The sequence below is a fragment of the Myotis lucifugus genome, unplaced genomic scaffold (assembly GCF_000147115.1).
Source record: "Myotis lucifugus unplaced genomic scaffold, Myoluc2.0 scaffold_89, whole genome shotgun sequence".
Taxonomy (NCBI): domain Eukaryota; kingdom Metazoa; phylum Chordata; class Mammalia; order Chiroptera; family Vespertilionidae; genus Myotis; species Myotis lucifugus.
The window spans coordinates 2,439,213-2,465,174 of record NW_005871137.1 but is presented as its reverse complement, the minus strand read 5'-3'; the positions used below and the strand labels follow the sequence as shown (position 1 = coordinate 2,465,174).

Here is a 25,962-nt window from a genome sequence, read left to right as displayed (position 1 = left end):
GAGAGAGAGACAATAAACAAATGAAGATAATACCCTTTAGAAAAAAGTGCTGTGAAGAAAATGAGCCAAACTGATGGGACAGAGAGTACAGGGCTAGGAAAGCTCTCCCTAGGAAGAAGCATTCAGGCTGAATGAAAGGAGCCAGTGACATGGAACAGTAGGGCAAGAATATTCCAGAAAGAGGGAACAGGTAGCACAAAGGTACAAGGATGGGGATAATGCTTTGGTGGGTTTCAGGAATTGAAAGAAGCAAGCCTGTTAAGGGCATAATGAGTTAGCAGTGGTTCTCAACCTTCTGGCCCTTTAAATACAGTTCCTCATGTTGTGACCCAACCATAAAATTATTTTCGTTGCTACTTCATAACTGTAATGTGGCTACTGCTATGAATCGTAATGTAAATATCTGATATGCAGGATGGTCTTAGGCGACCCCTGTGAAAGGGTCGTTCGACCGCCAAAGGGGTCGCGACCCACAGGTTGAGAACCGCTGAGTTAGAGGGAGAGCAGTCAGAAATAAGAAGACAATGCACATGTTAGTTCACTGGATGGAGTCAACTCCAAAAACTCATTTCTAATCTCCTCTTGGCCTTGTTGCATTTTTATAGCTCAAGAGATAGCATCCCTGGCAGCAAAAGTAGTTAATAGAACCACATTCATTCTCTTTTTCCATGCAAATTTTGGAAATATGTTGAAACTCCCAATTTTTCAGAGAAGAAAACCGGGGCCCAAATATACTTAGCTACTTGTTCAAGGTCACACAGTTTGTGAATGGCAGGGCCAGGACCCACATCAGGTCTTATGATTCCAGGTCCGGAGCAGTTCCCACTTCCCGCAGTGTCACTTTCCCTTCTTATGTAATCCTAAAGAATAAGAGAATGACTGGCCTCTTATCAGACGGCCTGCAGAAGCGCCTGTAACTCCGGGTAGCTGTTTTAACTAAACGACAGTGAAGAGCCCTTGGTTTGTGGCTGAGAAGTCGACACATGCTTGCCTGCACTAAGGTTTAAGGGTGGAGATGTAGGGGGGAGTGCCTACAGGCAGAGAATTGGTCGAGTGATTATGTACCTATTTTCCTTTGCTTGAGAGTCTTATAGCAGCCTTTTGCTTTACTAATCTCAGGATTTGATGATTTTTTTTCTAACAAAATCAATTTTATACATCCGTACTGATCGGCCTGAATGTAATGACTGTGCCACAAGATACCATGGCATTTTTAAAACAAACATGAAAGGTGGTAAATAAGCTGGTATTTACACACGGGCACTATATGAGCTATTTCTGCACTTTGACCCTCCATTAAGTTAACTGCCAAGCCTGGGCCATTACAATCCAGCCTTCTTCCCTCAATTACAGCCACGCGTTAACTCTGGACATCCTGAACCTTTTTAATGGAGCCATTTTCAGGAGAGATTATGAGCTTTCCTATAAGTGTTTCTTCTCCTTTCTGTTCCCATCCCAAGGCCCCCTTGGCTACTTGCAACTTTGAGTTCTAGACATGCTTATCTCGGCGCCAGTTGGGATCTCTGTGATGTAGTCCCCTATCCAGGCATCCGTTTCAATGAGAGCCCTAGTTATAGAGACAGATTGTACTCCTTTGCTTTCAGAGACCAGCATCTGCTGCTTGCTGGGGGCTCGCTGCCTGATGCGGAGCGGCGAAGGAGTGTTGCCTGGCGGTTGGGAGCCAATGGAGAATCGCTTCTCATTGGAGAGGCTCGATTTTCCCGAGCTGCCAGACACTGCAGGCTCAACTGAGGCGCGGAGGTGCAATTCGGGCTGGTGGAGCCGCGGGGGAAGCGGGGACAGGCGGGGCTAGCGCGGCTCTGCAGCTGATCACACGCACAGCACAGCCGCCGCTCTCCCGCCGCTCCCGCCGGCGCCTGGCGTCTTCTCCCCGGGCCCCCGAGGCGCGGGCCGGGAGTAGGAAGACCTAGGTCCTAGGAAGACAGAGATGAAGGAAAGCACCGTGCAGCGGAGGAAAAGCTGGACTGCCGCTCGCCTCTAACCTCAAAGTGACCGGCAGCTCGAGGCTCGAACCCTCACCACGGTGCCATCGCCGGCTGCTGGGAAAGCGCGGCGTCCAGGAACCCCCAAGTCCCGCGCCCCCATCAGTCTGTGCCCGCGGCGCCAGGATCCTTCTGGTGGGGGCAGCGTGCTGCCCTCTGGAAGTTACGGGGCTCCGGGGGACTGCGCCGGCGCCCATCGAGGTACAGCAGGAAAAGTGGGGGCGAGGGAAGCAGCCCTGAGCGCAGAGCGAGGCTGGGCTCCCGCGGCCGCGGCGCCGTCTCCGCGGGGTGAGTGCGCCGGGTTCTGGCCCCGCCGCGTCTCCGCTGCGCGCGGGGGCGGCTGGGGACCTTCGGGGTCCGCCCGAGGGCCTGGGGGCGCCCACGGAAACTCGGCGGCCAGCGGACACCTCTCTGGAGTGCGGAGCGGGGGACTCTGAGCCTGGAGGCGTGGGTAAGGGGTGTTGCAACACTACTTGGCAGACATGCCTCGGGGCGGGATTTGGGCCAAAAGATAGGAGGGGGGGGGGCGCCGGGGGCAGGCGGGAGCCGTCCCGGGGAGGGGCGGGCGGTCCGGGAGCGGCGGGGGAGGGGGAGGGTCTGGTCCCAGCAGGTAACGCAGCCTGGGCAGCCTGGCGAGTTGGCAGGTGGAGTGGAACTCGCTTGCCAACTATTCATTTAAAGAGTCAGCTGGGGAGGACGGTCAGGAGGGCTGGGCCAAGGCGAGAAGGGGCGGCCGGGATGCCGGTGGTGGGGGAAGAAAAGAGACGCCCCGGGAAGCTGGGAGGCGAAATTGCGCTTGCGGTCCTGGCCGCCCTCCTGCCTTGAGGGCGGGAGGACACTTTTTAGAGACTCGGCTGGGGAGGCCAGCCTCCGTCCCAGGGGAGGAGCGGCGACCGCAGAGCCCGCCGCTCCCGGCCGCTGCGCCCCCCAAGCCAGGTGCGCTCTCTTTTGTCCACCCCCCTCCGCTCCCCACTCTCTCCCCCGCCCCCACCTCCTTATTGGTGCTGGTTTGCAGCGCTCGGCTCCTGCGCCTTCACTTTCGCGTGTGAATCTGGCTCGCCCCTCCGTATTATGTCTGCACTCCGAAGGAAATTTGGGGACGATTACCAGGTAGTGACCACCTCGTCCAGCGGTTCGGGCTTGCAGCCCCAGGGGCCGGGCCAGGGCCCGCAGCAGCAGCTGGTGCCCAAGAAGAAGCGGCAGCGGTTCGTGGACAAGAACGGCCGGTGCAATGTGCAGCACGGCAACCTGGGCAGCGAGACGAGCCGCTACCTCTCGGACCTCTTCACCACCCTGGTGGACCTCAAGTGGCGCTGGAACCTCTTCATCTTCATCCTCACCTACACCGTGGCCTGGCTCTTCATGGCGTCCATGTGGTGGGTGATCGCCTACACTCGGGGCGACCTCAACAAAGCTCACGTCGGCAACTACACGCCCTGCGTGGCCAATGTCTATAACTTCCCCTCCGCCTTCCTCTTCTTCATCGAGACCGAGGCCACCATCGGCTATGGCTACCGCTACATCACCGACAAGTGCCCCGAGGGCATCATCCTCTTCCTCTTCCAGTCCATCCTCGGCTCCATCGTGGACGCTTTCCTCATCGGCTGCATGTTCATCAAGATGTCCCAGCCCAAGAAGCGCGCCGAGACCCTGATGTTCAGCGAGCACGCGGTGATTTCCATGCGGGACGGCAAACTCACGCTCATGTTCCGGGTGGGCAACCTGCGCAACAGCCACATGGTCTCCGCGCAGATCCGCTGCAAGCTGCTCAAAGTAAGTGCGACCCGCCCCCTGCCGGCCACCGCGCCCCCTCCAGCCTGAGACCCACCCCACCCCTCAGTCTCACCTTCCGCCACAGGTAAACTTCCGTGGGGGGAGGGTGGGGTGGGGGACTTGGGCCGAGAAAGCACAGTGGGCAGTACTGCCCTGGATCCACTCCCTCGCCTGCTCTTCCTACGCATCGTTTGGTTGTGCTTGTGTCACTTTCTGGACTAGTGACACCTAAGGAGTGCGGTGGTTTCCTGGAGCCCAGAGGTGAACGAGTGTGCCCTGTTTTCTGCCTTACCCTTGCTGCTTTGCTCTTTAGAGCTCTTTTGATTTGTTGTCAATACTTTGCTTCATTCAATTTCGGGTACTAGAACTGAGCAGTTTTTATTTGGAAGAAATAGGTGCTGAACTTACCCCAACTTTTACTTAGAGCTCTTTTTCCTTTTATTATTTCTTCCCCCCCCCCCCCCCTTAATAATATCAGCAGGTGGATTATTCCTCTAGAGCCAATAACATTAACTCTGTCTAGGGCCATCTTTTGAATGAACACAGAGCCCCCCCCCCCAAAAAAAACAACCCACCACCACCACAACAACACAACAAAAACAAAACAAAAAAAAACCAGTTAATAAAGTGGACGAAACAACACCTGGTTCTTTAAAATTTTACTTTTACTAAATATTTTCCTAGAGAAGTATTCTGTGAAAGCTTGAGTGCTTTTCCTGTAGAGCCTCTTGTTAATTTTATTCTCAATTGCCTAGTTCTATGAAGCCTTTGTCAATTACCGATTTCACTTAAAGCTTTTCAGCATCCATTAAAGAAGATTGCCTCCTACCATCAGCAGTGTAAATGCTAAAACAAATTGTACCTGAGTGGTTGCTAAAGCAAAGTTCATCTAGTCGTTAGAGGGCACTACTACAAACAAGAAGCGAAGCCCACCCCAGTCACTCAGCCAGTTAGAGTCTGGGAACTAGGATATAAGCCCAGTTCTCTGAGTGTTATTTACAATTCATCTTTTGGATGGATTTGGGTAGTTTTCAAGTATTCACAACTTTAAATGGTGCCCTTAGTGAAATCATGAAAATTTATCTGAGCTTGCATACAGAACCGTAGCCAGTTTCCAAATTTAGCATTGATAAAATGAAAATCGGTTACATTTATAAGTTGAGATCTGGCTTTAAAATTCAATTTGCACTCTACAAATACATATTGTTTTACATAGTCTCAACTTAGGTTGCAGTTAAAAGTGATCCGATCTGCTTTGAAAAGTTTGGACCTCGTGTCATTTTCATGATTCACGGATGAGATCTTACCCTATGGCTTGACCATGTTGCTCAGCAAATTGTTAGATTAAAGCAGTTCAGTTGTTCTCTCATTCCACATCAGACACGTATTTACTATGCTTACAGACAGTGTAGAAATTAAAGTTTGTAGGGCATGGTGGAAAATTTTCAACCTGTTTCTGATGTACATGTTCATTAAGATAACTGCAGTAAATAATTTGAATAGATCATATGCTGTATAATTAACTTCAATGAGCTACATACAGCTTTTTTATTTAACCTAGCATATTGTGTTACTGACCACTGTTTGAACTAAGTGAGTAGTTTGGGTCAAGCTAAGCAGTTGTGTTGTAGATATGTTTATTGCATTGATATTTGTAGCATGTGCCTGTTCTGTTAATAGAACAAGATGTATAATCTCTCCCTCTGTTAGACCTACTTTGTTAATACAGTGCAGTCTCTCAAGGAACCCATGTTATGTGTTGCTTTGAGATTCTTATTGAAGAGTAGATTACCATATTGATTGCTCTATTGGAAATTTAAAATTAGACTTTAAAGGTCATTTTACATGCTGTTCTCTAGTTTTCCAAACATGTAAAGCCATTTATTAAAGCAAATATCCTTTTAAGGCAACATATTTTTAGATGCTTTTAGACTTTATCCAGTTTTATTTTTAAAAAGCCAGAAATAATTAGAATTAATTTACATATCAATTTTTTGTTTGTTTGTTTTTTACAAAGGTACAATGAATCTGAATTATTCAGTCGCTACAGTGGTTCAGAACATTAATAATGATTTCTGTGCATAAGACCATGTACCACATGTACCTTAAGGAATGTCCTGATTAAAAAAAAATAATGAAAGATTGATAGTGTTGGCAAATTTAAACCAAGGTGCTATATCAACACAAGGTGATAAAAACATCTAATTAAAACAATATGTATGATATTCCTATAAAATATTTTGCTTTTGATTTGTTAGGAAGATATCATTGCTAGAAGTTAAAATGATTGGCATGTGGCATAAATTTGTATTTAAACAAAATATGGGGAGATTCTCTCTTGCTTTTTTGTGAAGCAAGAAAGTTGATTGGTGGTAGCTCATCATCCAGCCAGTTGTAGTTTGAAGTTGATTTTTCTTGTAACCATGGTAATGAAAATGAATTCTCATAGTTCGCATCATTTCCTTAGACTTCACTAAAAAGGAGTCATGTTTTATTAGGGAACTGATAACATTTAGCAAAATTAGGTGGGAGATTCGCTTTTAATATGTTTCCCTTATTTTTTTAAGGGGCTGATATGAATTGACCTAAAACAGCCAACTATATTTTTAAAGAGAATCTACACCAAATCATATAGTATACTATTTTGATATTAGTCTTATACAGCTTCTTATAAAAATCACTACACATATTCAGTTTCCTCCTTTAACCCCCATTTGACATTTTAAATATAAGATTTATGTATATTTAATACAGAGAAATATACAGAATTTTAAGGAACCAACACCCATTATATTTAATGGTAGTAATTATAGTCTATGTATGTTATTCCTATTACCTAATTTAATTTCACTTATACTAGTACAGAGTTGGGCAAAAATAGGTTTACAGCCTGGCTGGCGTGGCTAAGTGGTTGAGCCTCAACCTATGAACCTGGAGGTTAGGGTTCAATTCCAGGTCAGGGCACCTGCCCTGGTTTCAGGCTCAGTCCCCAATGGGGGGCATGCAGGAGGCAGCCTATCAGTGATTCTTTCTCATCATTGATGTTTCTATCTCTCTCTCCCTCTCCCTTCCTCTTTGTAATAAAAAAAATGTAGGTTTACAATTGTGAGTATGCAAGCCAGTTTATTCTTGCATTATTAATTAATTATTATATTATTTTCCATACAAATCACTGTAAACTTACTTTTGTCCACCCTGTATTTTTCTATTGAAGTTTTTCTTTTTTTGCTGAATAAAATCGGATTTTTTTAGTATTAATAAAAATTTTCTTTTTAATAACTATAAGGCACTTTCTATTCATTGGAAGATTGTAAGAATAAGGATATGACTTTTTAATCCTTGCTAGTATGAAAGTTTTCATGCATATTTCTGTTGAATTCTCTACGTTTTGATGGAAGTTTTTTTATAACTTCTCTGCCCTGTTTTTAATTGTTATTCACTTATATGAAAGCAAATTTTACTTCAACACTATTTCTGTCTTCCAAGCTTGTGAATACTGAAATTTATTTATTTAAATATAGATTTTCCAATTTTATGCCTGGAGCATTTGGTCCTTTTTCTACTCAGAAAACAAAAAAAGGAAGCAGATTAAATTAAAAACATTAATATACTATGAAGTTATTTTTACGTTAATATTTATAAGTTTATCAACTCTTTTAAGATGACTATTTTTCTTCTCTTATTTTTGCCTTCATGCTGATTTTTATTAGATTTTTATATTTATTCTAGTTTTCTTTTTATTTTGACCTAAAATATAGTGACTAATGAATAGCAATGTCATGTTAATACATCATCTAGTTGAAAGTTTTAATAAAAATGTCTGGATTAGGGAGTTGAGATTGATGGCTGGAATGTTGGACCCTGTAATTTACTGATGGGTATAAAGGATTTGGACATTTCACATACTTCTTTCTACAAATCTAATACTAGAGGTTGACTGCCCTAGATTTACATCGTATTAGGGGAAGGTTTTAATTGTCTTTTTTGATATATTATTCAGGAATTTACAAACTTATTCAGAAGCTGTCATATGTATATATGACTTATAGGCACTCGGTTAATCCTTATTCACATAAAGTAAACCTAAAATAAACTATTATTGGATCCATATTTTGAAATAAAGAGAGAAGGAAAAAATTTTCTTATGAAAGTATATTTCTTTATATTTTTATTCATTGCAGGTAGTCATTGTCTTTCTTTCCTGGGAGGTCAGCTGTGCAACCCTTAATTTTCACTTGTTGAAAAAGTAATGGTGTACAATCTTCTTCTAGTGTATCACATACATTATTTTTGTATCACTTTTTAAATTCTTTATTTATATGGATACTCAAAATTGGGTGTTATCTGGCTTACTCATATACGTGTGAACAAGTGAAGATGCAATAGAAAACAAAATTGTTGGACTCTTTCACTGATTGAGCCAGGCCAGTTTGCACTTTAGTTTTTAACTTCTTTTTAAAAAAGTTAAACCTACAAATGATTATTTAAAAAAGCAGTTTTTCTGAACATCATATAAGCTGTTAATAAAAATATTCAAGGAGATTAGAACTGAATACTCCAGAATTCTTAGAGCTAGATCCTATAATTTGGGTGATTTTTTTACATGGATTAATTATGACTTGGGAAAAAAAAGAACACAATTCCTATTTAGTCTAGCTTTGTTTTCTCTGACACAAGTACAATAATTTTAAAATCTATAATTGTTATTATTTTAAAAAATAGTAGTAATATGTTGTTTTGTTTGCTTTTGTTCTTTATTTTTAACTTAGTACTGAAAAGGACAGGGTGGCTTGTACTCAGGAGAATACAGGCTGAATAAATAAGGGAAATAAAGATCCAAATATAAACAGCAGTAGGTAAGGAGAAATGATAAAGGGAAGCAGGAGAAGGCATTTAATGCATTTGAGGTTGCTTGTAAGTAGGAGGGCGCTTGTGCATGGAAGGATACAAATTCTGTCCACAGTTATTATAAATTCCATAAAAGGCCCCTAAATAATTATAAAGTTGTTCTTTCATTTGAATGGCATAAAAGTCTCACATGATTGATTACAACACAAATTCCATTCCATTCCATGAGGTACTTTCTTTTTATAAAGTGAACATATTTTTATGGGATAAGTAGCTTAGTATTAGAAAATCTTTATTTTAGAATTGATGTTGGCCATAGGGTTTTCCACTTGATATTGATGGAATGTCAAGCTTACATAGTCAAAAGAAATGCACACTTTAATTGTAGATGGTCTAAATAAAATGATACATCCACACACTTCTCTACCTGACCTTAATTTTGGTCTGAGTCCCAAAACCATTGCCAAAACTGCTTTCAGTCACAAGGCATTTTTTATTCCTTATCGTGGTGCTGGCATTTGGGCTCATTTCCTAATTTTAGCTTCCAGAGAGTACTCTGACCTCATTCCATGTGTTTTCTTCCTGACTTCAGCATATAGTCAACACACACACACACACACACACACACACACACACGCACACGCGCACACACACACACACAAATAGAAGTGAAATTACTGATAAAATCCTGGGGAGGTGTTTAGCAAGACTGGTTTACCTCTCCAGCGTGGCCTGATTTCCTTTTCTTTCTTTCCCTTTCCCTACAACTGGCTTTCAGTGCCCTTTTGCAGTAGGGACTTGTGGGAGGTGATGGGGTGTGGATCAAAGTGGTTCTCAACCTTTTGGCCCTTTAAATACAGTTCCTCATGTTGTGACCCAACCATAAAATTATTTTTGTTGCTACTTCATAACTGTAATGTTGCTACTGTTATGAATCGTAATGTAAATATCTGATATGCAGGATGGTCTTAGCGACCCCTGTGAAAGGGTCGTTTGACCGCCAAAGGGGTCGCGACCCACAGGTTGAGAACCGTGAGAACATGATAGAGGTAAATTTCATGAGTCAGATGATAGTGACTAAATGTTTCATTCAAAATTTCCCAAGCCTCCCTTGGAGCCAGGACAGACCACAGTGGTTATAATTAGAACAGAGTAATGGGTTAGAGAAATGGGAGAAAGGCAGCAACGAGATTGATTGTATTGGTGAAGTGTGTTCTTGCTGAATGAATGTGGACAACTGGTCACAAATCTCCCAGAAGGAGGATGGCCAAATGTGGATCTGCTATGCCAAGACAGTGCTAACTGTGTATTCCAGGTGTGTGTGTGTGTGTGTGTGTGTGTGTGTGTGTATCTTTGCACAAGTGCTCAACAGGTTTTTTTTGTTTGTTTTTGTTTTTTTGTAATATAAAAGCCATTTATCAGTAAAGTATGTGATTGGGGACTATCATGATAGTCCCTTCTAGTCATCTCTGACGGATATTTTTCCACCTGTAGTCAGAATTGTAATTAATTATTGTGGGGGCCTTTTTGGACTCTCAGTTTAAAGTCATTTGACATTACCCGCTTCTTTGAAATTAGTACATGTGACGATAAAATGAGCAACAAGCCTTAAATTCTATACATAAATTTATTTGCACATAATTTAAAATCTGTATCATAGGAATACTATTTTTAAATAATAATATTTTTCTTATTATTTGTGAAAAATAACTTAGAAATGATTTTCACAACCTAAATTGTAAAAACAATCATTTAAAAAATCCATGATCTCCTAATTATAATTTTTGGGCAGTAAATTTAAACAAACTTTAAGCTATAGATTTCTTTGATTTTTATTTTAACTCCCAGCATTTGTTATAGTTCAGTCAACCAGAAAACCTTTCAAATGGAGGAAAGTTTTTATTTCCTTCCCAAAATTCTATATAATTGAAAATGGAAGTTGTATTAAAGCCAACTCTGGTCCTATTGTTTTCAAATTATGTTCTGAATTTTTAAGAATTTCCAAATTCCGATGAATTTCTTTTCACTTTCCTGTTTACTCAGTAGTTTTGTAGTTCTAAGTGATTATTTCATCAATTGACGTCAACATTAGTTATCCACTCTTTACTACATCAATCCTAATCTTTAGCAGTTGTTTTGAATTATTGTTGATCTCCATCATATTTATTTACACATTTTTATCTAGAAAATGATCATGGTTCTGTGTTCCCTTTGAAATTAGGAGGTTTAAAGAACTAAAGGAGATAATTGAACCATTAACAAATTACTCTATAAAAGAAAGATTTCTTCTTATATATCGTAAGAGATAACATAATAAAGGTTAAATTGGTTTTTATCTAAAATTTCTTACACCTATTGTCAAAATTTCTGGGCCAATTGATAGTTAAATAAGAGAATTAGAAATATCAATGGAATATCAATGCTGCTGATTTATTACATAGTCCAGGTAGAGATCATGCTTTAATTTTATAAAGGACATGCATAACCCCTTCCTCTTCCCCTTCCCCTCTCCCTCCCCTTCCCCGTCCCCTCCCCCCTTTCCTTTCCCTTCTCCCCTCTCCTTCCCTCCCTTCCCCTCCCCTCCCCTCTCTCTCCTCTCCTCTCCTCCCCTCCCCTCCCCTCCCCTCCCCTCTCCTTTCCTCTCCTCTCCTCTCCTCTCCTCTCCTCTCCTCTCCTCTCCTCTCCTCTCCTCTGCTCTCCTCTCCTTTCCTTTTTCTTTTCATATACATGTGTATATCACAGTTCCTTGAACAAAAGGTTTCTCACTCTGCTTATACAAGTCCAGAGACTTAAAACTATGCATTTTCCCCTTGGCCCCAGAAAATGTCTGCAATTGCATCAGAATTAGAAAAACCTAGATTAGATTTTTTTGTAAGCCTAGAGTAGAAGTATATGCTTCTGAAAATGTATTCTGTAGGCATATGTAGGTTTCTAGAACATCATAGGTGTTTGATTGAACATAAACTTGCTCTAACCAGGAGCTCAGATTTTAAACAAGTCCACGACTCCAAGCACCTTCCAACTAAAACCACATCCTCCTCTCTATAAATAAAAAAGCATTCTATTTAATCCACAGTGATTAATAGGTTTCCCAGTCTATAATAAGTGAAGAAAGCAAACAAAAATCAGGGAGGTAAGAAAGTTGAAATATTTGATTGTCTAACATAAAGAAGACCTGAAGATAAAATTGGGGATATAGAGTCTCTGAGTCATTTAAAAGAAGGGTAAATTAGATAGTATCCACTGGCAAATACTTTTCAATTAATACGTAGGGAATTTCACTTACTTGAAAAATATATAAACATGGAAAACATCTTTCAAAGCAATGTAATGTTACTACTTTATCCACAGTGCCACGTAAGAGGTACAGTGTCAAGTTTTTCCTACCAATACTTGGATAGGACATAAAGCATTGGTGGTGGTGGGAGGGAAGGTATAATTTTGAGTATATAGGGCAGATTTCTTTTAAATAAGAAGGTATATGGAGTTTGAATAGAGCATTCCCATGCATATTTAAGTCTAAATTACCTATATGTGAATAAACTGCTTTGCTAAAAACAAAATATTTCTTACTCTAGGTTGGCATTCTCCTGATAGACTGCCTACCTGGTATTTCTAGGTTACTTCTTTTCATGGGTTGTTGGATGATCAGTGAATTTAAAAGTTAATTAGTCAAAAGCTTTTAGAATGAGGCAAAGGCTTAATAGCAAATATATACAAAAAAGGAAGATGAAATTTAATTTCGAGGTACATATATACTCATTAGAAAAATGTATCTTCTTTGGGGAAAATGATTTTTTAAACAAATGGGAAATTTTTATAGAATCATCTTTGTAAACACTTCCATTTAGTACTGAAAATTCAGAGCTTAGAATAGTTAATAAATTACCAATTATCTGTTTAACAATTATAAACATCAGAGTACCACCTTGTGTTTATATAGCACCTGTTTCTTAGTAGATGAGATAACAGTGACACAGGGTTTTTGTTTTGATTTTGGCTTTTACTGTGTTATATTAATACTTATACAACTGTGTAGTTGAAAAGAATCTGGTCTCATCCATATTTTACTGGGTTGAAGACAGGTTCAGAAACATAGGTGACTTCTACTAGCCCAGAAACACCCCGTTTTCTCTAATATTGGTTGGTAGAGCTACTGTTTTTATTTTTGCACTATCAGGTTTTTTTCATGGATTTTTCTTATCAGTAATCTCTTTCATGTCTTTTTTTTAAATGAACCACTCACAAGGTAGAGAAGATAAATAGTCTCAATATTTTCATTGGATTTTTTTTTCTACACAAATAAAAGTCCCGAGTATCATTAGTTAGAAAATAGCCTCTGAAATTCTGCTATTGAAACTCTTTGTGGCACTTGCTGCCGTACAATTGCCCACCAATTTGAAACTCTTGGTTCTGTTTTGCAATAGAGTACATCGTCCTAAGGCACATTTCTCAGTGTTTTCACACTCATCTATTCTACATAAAAAGCCAATGTATTTCTTGGAATTTTGAAAGTAAGGGTTTTGTCTTCCAACTAACACTTCGTTGGACAGATCTGTTAACAGATTCTGTGATTCTATTTTGTTCATTGAATTAGCTTTGCAAAGAACCTGTCAAATGTTTCCAAGCCCCATTTCACAAACAGCAAGCATCATTATATAAATTAAACTTTAATATTTGTTTATATATGATCCTTATAAGTAACAGACACGGAAAATAAAGTAAAAATGAATAGAAAATAAAAATAGCTTTACTTTCGTGGTTTGCTAATTTTAAATAGTTGCATATTTAAGTTTCAATTAAGGTTTACAGTGATTTATGCTGATTGATATTGGATGCCGCTGCCTCATGAAAGTTTTAATAAACCATAAGTTTATCCAATATAGATTATTAAATGGCATTTTGGTCTTAAAAATTTCTCTTTAGCCCAATTTTGTACACTACTTTAAAATTCATAAAATAAATAGAGAAGTGAACAACTTTAATGCAATTTATTATTAGGAGTTTGAAAGCCATTAAATAATAGCATCTGCCTTTTATTTTTACTGTGAACTGTTGTGTGTGTACATAACATAATTTAATATGGTAACATATTCACTCTTCTATTTTATATCTATTTGTTGCTTTTCAAAAGTCCTGGAAAATAAATTCTTAAGTTTTGCTTTGTAATAATGAAATAAATCTCACTTTAAATTTTGATCAACCTTCTTCAGCTTTAACAAACTCCATAAGAATTGCCTGCTTATTTGCTTTCTGAGAAAATATCTGGCATGCAATGGGTTCCCATGCAGCGATTTATGTCAAGAAGTAGCACATGTACTTTCAGTTGCACAGTTTGTCCTAACAGCCATTGTTGGACCAGGCATTTCTCCAAAGCTCATGAGATAGGGAATGGTAATTATAGTAAGTCGTATATTATAAATAATGCATGGATGTCCTGCATGAGCTATGTGGGATTTCGGCCCATTTGCCAGAACATAGCTGCATAAAGATTTGTTTGGAGTTTGTTGCTGATGATTGATAGTGCAGAATGTTGGCAATGATGTAAATTACTGTTAGGCTGCCTTGAAAATTTCAGTGCAAGTGGTGATTTCTTCTCTTTTTCTGTGTGCTTGTCTAGTCTCGGCAGACACCTGAGGGTGAGTTCCTTCCCCTTGATCAACTTGAACTGGATGTAGGTTTTAGTACAGGGGCAGATCAACTTTTTCTTGTTTCCCCCCTCACGATTTGCCACGTGATCGATGCCAAAAGCCCCTTTTATGACCTATCCCAGCGAAGCATGCAAACTGAACAGTTCGAGATTGTCGTCATCCTAGAAGGCATTGTGGAAACAACTGGTGAGTAAAAACAGAGATATACCATCACGTTTCTTTATTTCATAATGGCATTATGTTATATGCACAATGCTTGTCTCAGCTCACAATGATGAAAATGATGACTTGCCTCTTATTTCTTTGTAATATTAAATTGATACTTTTAATATGAAGATTTGCTGTGGTGATGATTGCAGATGTAATATTAACTCAGGAATACTCACTGCAAAAAAAAAACGCAACTGAGATGACTCCCTAGAAATGATAATGATGTTCTGTTTTTATTACAGTCTTGGATTTTCTATAATCATAATTTTTCTTTAAAGACTTAAGGTTAAAGTAAATTCTGCATAATTAGTGAGCAGCCTGGACTCAGCATGCACATTCTTGCCTTGGGGATGGTGATTCAGGGTGTCACTGACAGAGCTTTGATATGCTGCTATGTGCAACCTCAATGGAAAATTCCCGTGTGTGTGTGTGTGTGTGTGTGTATGTATGTGTATGTGCGTGCATGCACGGGCACATGTGCTAAAGCAGCAGTTTAATGTCAAAATGGGTCAGTCGATTTCCCCAGATGAACCTTGACCAAAAAAAAATTAAAGCATATTTTTTCTTCTTTTTCTGCTTTGGGATAAGCTACATGCTGTGTGTTATTAAGACGCAATGTAGCATTGGTATACCCTAATTTTCTATTCTCTAAGGAGAGTAAAATTGTCAAAAGGAATGAAACAATAATTAGAGTACTTTGTTCGGGGCCTGAACATTGCCTAGTTGGTTTGGAACCTGAAAGGTGTCTGAGAGGAATAATATACTATCCACGTAATTGTATACATATATGTATGTATATACTAGTATATGTGTTGTATTCCAGTTGTGTTGTACCCTTTCTACAAGTAATGAGAAAGAAAGTCATATTTTAGCTCTCAATATTTTAACCAATATTGTTTTAACAATCTTAAAATGCTAGTTATTATGCATAAACTATAGTACTATAGAAAATAACATAGGCAGTAACATGGAAACATTCAAAGCCAGGTGGGAAACTACATAATCAAATATCTCTCACCTTTGTAGAAAGCTTTGTCCAAGGAACAGGGTGAAGAAGGCATTGCAATTTTTCTACACCTGTCAAATAACACCCCTTTGAAAATTGGGCAATATACGTAATCTCTATAAGCGTTTCTTTCTCTTTAAAGCATGAATCATAAAATAACCACCTTGAAGCTGTTTGTCATTTTCTAGCATTCTATTACAGTAATTTCTTCAGTTTAAACATTAAGATTTTTAAGAACAGTGAGTAAACATTGAACTCATGAATCTATACCAGAAATTTGATTTCTGTAGAATATTTTATGGTTTAAGTCCTCTATTTAGTTTTTTAACTTAATATTTAAATGATACCATAGTGTATTTCTAAAATGCCATATGTTGATAAAGAATACAATCAATTTACAAAGGCTTTTAATTTAAGAAAATCTTTACATTTAAATTTAAATTTTTAGTCATCTTATTTATTGAAGTAGTCATATATTGTTAGAACTTAAACAGCAGATGTTGCAATTTTTATTGGTGTATTTCGTATATGCTTCTGTTTTTGACACACCTGCTTATAACTTACCAATTGCTTATTATTCTAGTTACTGACACGTGAGAAGTTTCTGTTTCACTTGACAGTCCTAGAAGCCTTTCGTTAGTTCCATCCACCAACCTATCTATCCATTCTTTTTTCCTGTTTATTGCTAGTTTATGTTTCTTTCTTAAGAATGAGGACATTTTCCTACAAAATTACAGTGAAATTTTAAAACAGGAAATTTAACGATACCATTACTACCATTTAGTTCTTAGAGCAAGGTCAAATATCATTAGTTATCCTAGTAATTTCTATCCAAGCTATTTCCCCCCTGTTTCAACATCAATTTAAGGATTGCTTGTCTTCTTACTCCCAAGATGGAGTCATTCTTCAACCTTACTTTGTGTTCTTGACCTTGACATACTCAAAAGTACAGGCCAGGTATTTTGTAGCATGTCTCCCCAATGGAATTTGTCTGAGGTTCCCTTATTAATTCTTTTGATTTTTGACTTCTACATGGACATCTTAAGGGAATTTTGAAGCAGATTGCTTTTTAAGTTTACTTATGTATTCCTTATGTAATTAACATGTCTTCATATTTCAAAAGGCCATGGTTAGTATATAATGTCTTACATAATGTCATTAGATGTTTTGTAATATTTAATTATTTGTTAGGACTGTAGGTTTTAATATTTCCTCCCACCTCCCTTTTATTTATTTATTTTTTAAAAATATTTTTTTATTGATTTCAGAGAGGAAGGGAGAGGGAGAGAGAGATAGAAACACCAATGATGAGAAAGAATCATGGATTGGTTGCTTCTTTCATGCCCCCTACTAGGAATTGAGCCACAACCTGGGCATGTGCCCTGACCGGAATCTACCTGTGATCTCATGGTTCACAGGTTGATGCTTAACCACTGAGCCATACCTGCTGGGCCCTCCCGCCTCCCTTTTAAATCAAAACAATAACAAAACAATAAACTGACAGAGAATGCTTTTCACAGAAAATATGAAAACTTAATGGAGACTGAGTTTCTTAATTAGATATTTTCTTTTATGAAGAAGAGATTAAAATCTGCTTCCTCTTAACCTCTTAATTAAGCCTGCTTTCTAGATCTAATATAGCAAGACAAACAGCATAAATATTACTCACAATTTATAGAAATTATATCATGGAAAATTTATCTGACATTTCATTTGTGTATTTTCTCTAATTAAATCCCATACTGTTTCAGATTCTATCAAATATATCTATATTTTCAGACTTCCCTGAGCCTTATAAAAATAGCATAAACATTTTTATGTCTATTTATTATCTTACTAAAATTTACATAGATTCATTTTTAAGGATGTTTCATCCTCTATCCCAGGGGTGGGCAACCTTTTTGTGAGTGCATGCCAAAATCAGCAAAATCTCTGACTCAAAATTCTTCTGCGTGCCAACCCTAATTTTTTGAGAACATGTTACGCCTACTTGATATCTCTTAAGGTGTACGTATGTGAAGAACCTTGAAGAAATAATAAAATTCATTCGAGCGACAAAAACACAGTATATGATAATGAAAAATACATTTATTTTTCAATGTATACATGTACACTGATAGTCCGACAGAAAACTTTATGACTCCGTTTGATATTATCAGTGGGACTTTTGCTGCTGCATCACTGATGACAGAGATTTTACATCAGGTGTATATTTCGTGACCTTCAGAGATATGCATGAGCTACTACTTTCATCCATCAGGCTACTCATATTATGAGACTTAACAAAATTCATCACTGAGAACAAAGATTCACAAGCTCACAAGCGTATGTGGATGAAACCAAACACTGGTCGGATCTAGGAAGGCAAAGAGAATTAGGCAGAGGCATAGAAATTGCTCTTCCCCTCTCTTGTCAATCCATGTCTATGGTCTTTAAGATAACTTGTTATGTAAAATTATTTATTTATCTAAGATGCACCTACACTGAATTTATCTGAAAAATAAAAAAGTCGGTATTAAGAAAAAAATTGTAAATGGAAGATTATAAGAAAGGGTTTCACATGCCAGCAAGTTACTGGCATGCCATGTTTGGCATGCGTGCCAGGGGTTGCCCACCCCTGCTCTATCCTCTCATTCTCAATATTTTACTTTCTCCTAATATTTATTGCTTAGAATAAGACAGATGAAATCTTTCAGGATATTCTGAGACAGCAGTAATACCCTTTTTACCCTTTTTGTAACAGCCTGTGAATAAACACTTACTCAATGTAACTTCCCATCATACTTAACATGAAAATACTAAGGTTTTAAAAAATCATGTGTTCATTCATTAGACAAGTACTTGGGTGTATACTGTGTGCTCAGAAGTGTTTGAAATGCTGGCGATACAGTGGTGGCCAAGACAGGCAGAATCCATTTCCTCATGGAGGTTCTATTCTAAATGGAGGAGGCAGACCACAAAACAACAAAAAAGCAAGATATTATAGATAAAATGTCTTAATAATAAAAGACAAAACAAAACAAGGTTATGGGGAAAAGAGTACATCCCAGGCTACTTCATATTGACAAGGAAAGTCTTTCCAAGGAGGTGACACCTCAGAGAAGACCTGACTGTCCAGAAAGATCTGGAGGCAGAGCTTGGCAGGCCTGGTGAAGGCTGACAAGGGCTCCGAGCTGGGAATCAGCTTGATTGATTCCAGGAGCTAAAAGAAGGTGGAGGTGGTTGGAGCAGATGAGCAATGTGAAGAGTGGGGTGAGGAGAAGGCAGAGGGGTGGAGGGGCCGCCTCTTCACTAGATGATTGCATTGCACCGACAGGAAGTGGGAAGATTTGATTAAAAAGCAAAGCCTATATTTATATGAAAGTAATAATTTAGTAATCTAAACTGTATATAACAAAAAAAAAATTGAAACACTTTTTTTTTTCATGGAGTCTATTTAACAGTGAGTGACCCTAATGTGTTGGAACTGATTTCCACTTTTTATTGGATTGATGCTAACACCCACCTCATCCCCACTTCCCCCCAACACACCCAACACACACACACACACACACACACACACCTGCATGCGCTCACTTCACAGCAGTCCTCTGACAAGAATCTGCTTATCTCATTTAGTTTCTGCTTCTTCCAGCTCCTGTGGTCTCAGCAGGGGTGGTTGGAGTGGAGGAATGGGAGATGAGAAATTAGAAAATTAGAAGCTTTCTAATTTCCTTGAAAGTTTCAACTTTCAGCTTGGGATTCACAATCATTACTTGTCCCGCCCTCCTTGGATCGGATGCACCCATTGTTGCCCTCCTTGCTTCAGATGAGGTGGATTTTCACTCCCAACAAAGAACACAAGATTTGCCTCTTCATTAATAACCTTGACCTCATCCAACACATTCCTGGGAACAGGTTACCTCTAACTCCTGCTCCCTTTGCTGCTTCTCCCAGGAGAGAGAGTACTGCTAGAGGCAAACAGCGTAGCAGATTTGGCTCATTAGAACTGGATGCTTTCAAACTTCAATCTGCTCTCTGCTGCTATTTGGCAGTCTGTTTAATTGTCTTTTCTGTACTCCCCGGCTCTCTCCCCATGGGAGCTATTTTAGACCTTGTCTCTCTTTCCGTGCCCCCAGTCCCAGCTGTCCTATTCCTTCCTTGGCATATCATCTCTCCACCTAGTCTATCAAAAATGTAACACTTCAACTTTTATGTATTTCTTACTCTCATTAATCCTTCTCTCGTAGTTTTTTTTTTCTTTCCTCGTGTTTGTGGGGGAAAGCATCTTTATTCTCTAAAACCATCTCCTTTATAACTAGTTACGTTGTGACTCAAGCTCCACAACTTACCAATACATACCTAATACTTAAAATCCCATCCACTCTATTTGCTTTCAGACATTTCCGTGTTTTGTTTTGTTTTGTATGAAAAAATACAAAATCTCATTATTTGTCACTTTATTCTCAAGGTTGTTCCTGGGATTCAGAGACACCACATTATCCCTCCCCCTTTAGAGTTTCCAATTGTTCCTTATATACCGTGTCATTGCCCCTTCCTAGTCCTCCTCTCTGGTGTTTCCTGTATCTGCCCTCGTCTTCTTTTCCTTAGTATCTAGATACTTGCCTTTTGGTTTTTAAAAATATTTTTGATTGATTTCAGAGAGAAGAAGGGAGAGGATGAGAGAGAATCACAGATTGGCTGCTTCCTGCACGCCTCTCCCCCAGCCCCCAATGGGGATTGAGCCCACAACCCTGGGCATGTGCCTTGACCCAGATTCAAACCAGGACCTCCTGGTTCCTGAGTCAGTGCTCAACCAATGAGCCACACTGGCTGGGTGCCTTTTTCTTTTTTAAATGAATTCTCAAAGTACAAATTCACCATTCCTGTGGAATCTCCTACCAGCTATGATCTTATAGTTGCTATTCATTTTCAGGGCATTTTAATTTAGAGTCAATTTGTCCAAGTGCCAAGTCATCATTTAACCTTCAAATTACATCCTCATTTGGAAAGTTTGTCTGTATTAGAGATTGCAGTTTTATCCCAGACTTCTTCCCACACCATTTCCAATTAGTTTGTTCATTCCACAAATACCTACGGAGCACCTATTACAGGATACACACTATTCTCGACCGTAGGGGACACATTTGTGCCTTTGTGGGTGCATATATTCTTTTTTCTCATTTTTAAAAATTAAATTTATTGTGGTAACATTGAATCACATTATGTTATTTTCAGATGCATAAGATGATATAGTTCGACATCTTTTTCATGCTGCCCACCTGAAGACTAGTTTCCTTCAGTTCCCATATACTTGACCCCCTCTTACCCACTTCACCCTCCCTCTACCTTGTTTCCTCTCTGGGTACATATATTCCTTATTGAGGAAGCAGACCACAGAATGAAGTAGTGTTTCATCTAGAATGTAGGAAAGTGATGCGTGCTGTGGGAAAAAATAAAGTCAAGAGAGAGACTGGGAGTGTAGGGAGATCAGGGTAGGCTGCAGGGAGAAGGGGACATTTGAACTCACACACAGTGAAGAAAATACCTAGGAAAAGGGCATTCCAGGAGGAAATATCAGTAAATGCTCCAAAGGAACCAGGTACCTGGCTGTTCCTTTCTCTTAGTTCCCAAAGTCTCTCAATTCAACCGTTCCTCTTTAAGCCTGCAACATGTACTTCTAAATCACAGCAGTTGTCTCAGGAATAGGTCCCCGTCTCTAGGATCTCTGCTTGCATGCAGATTGTGCAGTACTGCTCGGTAAATTTTCTTACAACACTCCTTTCATGATATACCTTTGTCCCCAAATCCCTAATGACTGCCAAATCCGAATGCTTTTATTTCTTCCTGAGAAAATTAGGCTGCTCTTCCTCATGTAATGTCTATCCATACACTGATGCTCATTCTTGGTTTCCGTGTCTGTAATAATACTATTTTCACTGCCTAGGATAGCACTTCTGTCTTCTCTCATATGGCATAATAGCTACTATATTAGTTCATTCTTCCCTGAGAATATTAGTTCATGTGTTTTTCTTTAAAACACACTTTAAAAAACTATTTTTATAATGAAAGGGCTATTAAATACATTCCCATAATGGGAAAAATACAAATATGTAAAATAAAAACTTTACTGTTAGTTTAAAATACTATTCTATTAAGATATTTGGTCATTAATCTTTTGATATTTGTATTCATATATATTGTTATTATGCCACATGTGCTGTTTTATAACTTGCTTTATTGTATAATATGTTGTTAACACCTTTCATGTCAAATTATTATTCTACACCATTAGTTTTAATGTCTTTATTGTGTGCTAATCTAGGTCTTTATTGTATGTTAATATAGGTATATATCTTAATTCTTATTACCTATCTCCTAGTCTGAAATTTTTAGTCATTTCTTTTTTTAATAATGTAAATAGTATAATAGATTTGATATATGTGCCTCCTTTATAAATTTACTATCCTATATAATAAAAAAGAAACATGTAAATTGACTGTCCCTTCGCTACACTCACCAGCCGATCAGGAACAAATATGCAAATTAACCCAACAAAGATGGTGGGTTAATTTGCATACACAGGCGCCGGGTAGAGAGCAGAAGTGGGAGAGCCTGCAGCTCAGGGGGACTTGGCTCCCTCATTCGCTCCCTCAGTCGCTCCCTTGGTCACTCCCTTGGGGGGATGTGGCTCCCTCGGTCGCTGGGTGGAGAACAGTGCAGGAGAGCCAGAGGTTTGGGGGGCTGTGGCTCCCTTGGTCGCTCCCAGTGCGGGGAACACCAGGAATTCTGGGAATAGTAGTTCTGGTGGCAGCCCCAGGACTGGAAGCGGAAGCCCAGAGTGCGGGGAGCACCAGGAATGCTGGGAATCATAATTCTGGTATTAGACGGATCTCCTCAACACTAGAGCAAAGTGAGCCTGGACCAAGTTACTGTTGCTGTGGGGGATGGAGGGAAAGCAAAGGTGAGAGACATAAGTAAAATCAGAGTGTCTAGGAAAAATTAAAGGGAAGATACCCTAAAACTTCTGGGAAATCTCCACCAATGAAGCAAAGAAAAAAAAATGCCTCTATTTTTCTGTGAGCAACAAATCAAACTGGGTTGGGGGTCTCAGACAATTTGCTCATACGATTGCAAAGACAGACAGAAACTCCCAGATTGGAGAGGGCTCCCAGTTTGGAGAGGGTGCAGGTTGGACTGAGGGACCCCTCTCCCAACCTCCCCCACCCCCGTGCATGAATCTTCGTGCACCGGGCCCCTAGTTTTATATAAATGTCTAAAGATGGAATTCCTGGGTACAGGGCATGTGAAGCTGTTGTTTTTTAACATATATTTCAGAGTTACTAAGTAGAAAGTTGTAGCAATTTACAATTATATATGAAATTGCCCATTTCCTCATACCCTTATAATCATTTTTATTGTGGCCAATTTGACATTATTTTTTTGCTTTTCAATTATTAGTAAGATTGAAATTATTGTATCATCTATGGGCTTTATTTCATAAATTATTAGTTAATATTGCTTATTTTCTTTACAAAGATATACATGTGTAATTTTATCACATTATTTTGTATGTGCTTTATGATAGCCTCAGATAAACTTGAAATTTCCAGGATTGATTGGGGACTTTGTTTCATGGCTTTTTTTTATATGTTATAGAATTCAGAAAGTGATCAATCCCAGTAAATGCTTCTGATGTTTGTTGTTATTTTTTATTGATTTTAATAGAGTTGTTCTCTATTTCATAAGCTTGCTTTCAGAGTCATCAGTTGTTTCTTATAGGAATTAAATCAATAAATGCTTGTTGATTATCTGTTATATTAGGTGTAAGATAATACAGAGATGATAAAGGAGAAAGTCTAGAGTCAAGAGGGAGACAAAAGATGAACTAAAATGAGTATTACCAATATGTACTCAAAAAGACGTATGCCAGTCTTACATCGGGGTCTAAAATAGTGGTACCTGATTTATATTTACAGATATCTCCCATTTTCTCTGCATTGCCCCCCTCCACCTTCCCTGCCTTAGGCCTTTACCAGCCTATTTTTTGTGTCCATAAGTGATGCATAAATGCATATAAGATCTTTGGTTAATCTCTTCCTGCACCTCCTTACCCCTTCCCTGTGAGATTAATCAGTCTGTTTCATGTTTCCATGCCTCTGATTCTATTTTGTTCATCAGTTTATTTTGTTCATTAGATTTCTTGTTCATTTATTTTGATTTTTAGATTAATAGTTGATAGGTATGTATTTATTGCCATTTTATCCTTCATATTTTTTTATCATCCTCATTCTTCTTCTTCTTCTTCTTCTTCTTCTTCTTCTTCTTCTTCTTCTTCTTCTTCTTCTTCTTCAATACCCTTCAACATTTCATGTAATACTGGTTTTGTGGTGATGAACTCCTTTAGCTTTTTCTTGTCTGTGAAGCTCTTTATCTGACCTTCAATTCTAAATGATAGCTTTGCTGCATAAAGTGATTTTGGTTGTAGGTCCTTGCTATTTATCATTTTGACTATTTCCTGCTACTCCCTTCTGGCCTGCAAAGTTTATTTTGGGAAATCAGCTGACAGTTGTAAGGGTGCTCCCTTGTAGGTAACTAGCTGCTTTTAAGATTCGCTCTTTTTCTTTAACCTTTGGAATTTTAACTATGATGTGTCTTGATGTGGGCCTCTTTGGGTTCTTCTTATTTGGGACTCTCTGCTTTCCTGGACTATTAAGTCTATTTCTTTCACCAGGTAGGGGGAGTTTTCTGTCATTATTTCTTCAAATAGGTTTTCAATATCTTGCTCTCTCTCTTCTCCTTCTGGAACCCCCATAAATGGGAATGTAGGTATGCTTGAAGTTGTCCCAAAAGCTCCTTACACTATCTTCATATTTTTGGATTCTTTTTTCTTTTTGCTCTTTTGATTGGGTGTTTTCTGCATCCTCATATTCCAAATTGTTTATTTGATTCTCAGAATCCTCTACTCTACTGTTGAATCCCTGTAAATTATTCTTTATTTTAGTTAGTGTATGCTTAATTTCTAGTCCCTTTTCATGTCTTTGACATTCTTACATTCTTACTAAGATCCTTGAAAGTCTCAATAAGTCTCTTGAAGTTCTCATTAATCCCCTTGAAGCTGTCATTAAGATCCTTGAGTAATCTTATAACCATTGTTTTGAACTCTATATCCAGTAGGTTGCTTGCTTCCATTTCTTTCATTTGTGACATGTTTCTTTGTCTTCATATTTTGGCTGCTTCCCTGTGTTTGTTTCTATGTATTAGGTAGAGCTTTTATATCTCCTGGAATTGGTAGAGTGGCCTTGTGTATTAGATGTCCTGTAAGACCCAGTGGTTCAGCTTCCCCATTATCCTCAGCTGGGCACTCTAGGTGTGCCTCTGTGTGGGCTGTGTGCACAGTCTTGTTGTAGTTGAGCCTTGATTGCTGTTGGTGTCCAGGCTAATTGGCTGTGAGGAACAGCTGAGTCTAGAATGGAAGAGCTACTGTGCAGGAGAAAACCCTATGGAGCAGGACTTGTTTCAGTGGGGCTTTGGTGCTCACTGAGTCTGTCTCTTGAGTGTGTTGCTTGTGGATGTGTAGATTTGTAATCTGGTTTGGTCTGAAGCTGTCTATTGGGTTCATGAATGGCTCTGGGACCTCTAGGGAGTTGCAAAGTCAGCTACTTCCTGGGGCCACCCAGCAGGAGCTACAAAGAGCTCTGCAGATGGCTGCTACTTGTATTGGGCTAGGAAGTGCCCAGGTGAGGCCCATATGTGAAGCAAGGCAGGCTGGTGCTGATGCTGAGTCTTGGGCCTTTTATTGATAGGTTTGATGCCAGCTGCTGCTCATTTGAGAGATTTTAGCAAAGTCTGAAGCCTGAGCCAGGACAGGCCATTCATATGGAAAAGCTGCTGCAAACAGCTTGAGTGGGGCTGCAAATTGGATGGGTTGGGGTCTCAGGGAATCACCAGGGTGGAGCGAACAGTGTGGGCCATGCTGATGGAAACTCAAATTTGGCTGCCAGTCAGCTCTGTGACAGGGAGGTTCTAGCACAGGAATAATGACCCCTGGGAGTACCCTTGTCTGGGAGGAAGCGATCTCCATGTTCCTGCCCCAATGTCAAGCAGTCCAGTTCGTCCCTGTATGTCCCTGGATTATCCCAAAACCACTGCCCGAAGCTGGAGCTCAGAGGAAGCAGGACCATGTAAGTTTGTCGGGCCCTTTAAGAGGAATATCTGGGACTCCAGCAGCTTCCATGTCACTCAGCCACAATCCCCACTGGTTTTTATAGCCCAAAGTTATGGAGACTTCTCTTCCAAGCTCTGGACCCCTGGCCTAGAGATCTGGTGTGGGGCTGGGGCCCCCTGCTTTTCACAGGAGGCCTTAGAGATATCCCTCCCAATTAAATAAATGGCACGTGTGGGTGTTGGATCAGCCTATTCCACACTTCTGCCCCTCCTACCAGTTTCAATGTGCTTTCTTCTTTACTTCTCTAGTTGTAGGACTTCCATT

The 25,962-nt window shown here is 39.5% G+C and overlaps 1 protein-coding gene across 2 annotated transcripts in view; it reads left to right on the top strand.

Moving 5' to 3' along the window:
* Positions 1–2,877: 2,877 nt before the first annotated feature.
* KCNJ3 (potassium voltage-gated channel subfamily J member 3) overlaps positions 2,878–25,962 on the top strand; it is a 136,333-nt gene continuing 113,248 nt past the window's right edge. The window contains exons 1-2 of one of the 2 annotated variants that reach the window (XM_014457996.2): positions 2,878–3,776; positions 14,245–14,461. In XM_014457996.2, the coding sequence (XP_014313482.1) occupies positions 3,075–3,776; positions 14,245–14,461 (919 nt within the window). In that variant the 5' untranslated portion in view covers positions 2,878–3,074. The remainder of the gene's footprint in view (positions 3,777–14,244; positions 14,462–25,962) is intronic. The other variant, XM_014457998.2, reaches the window with a different exon arrangement.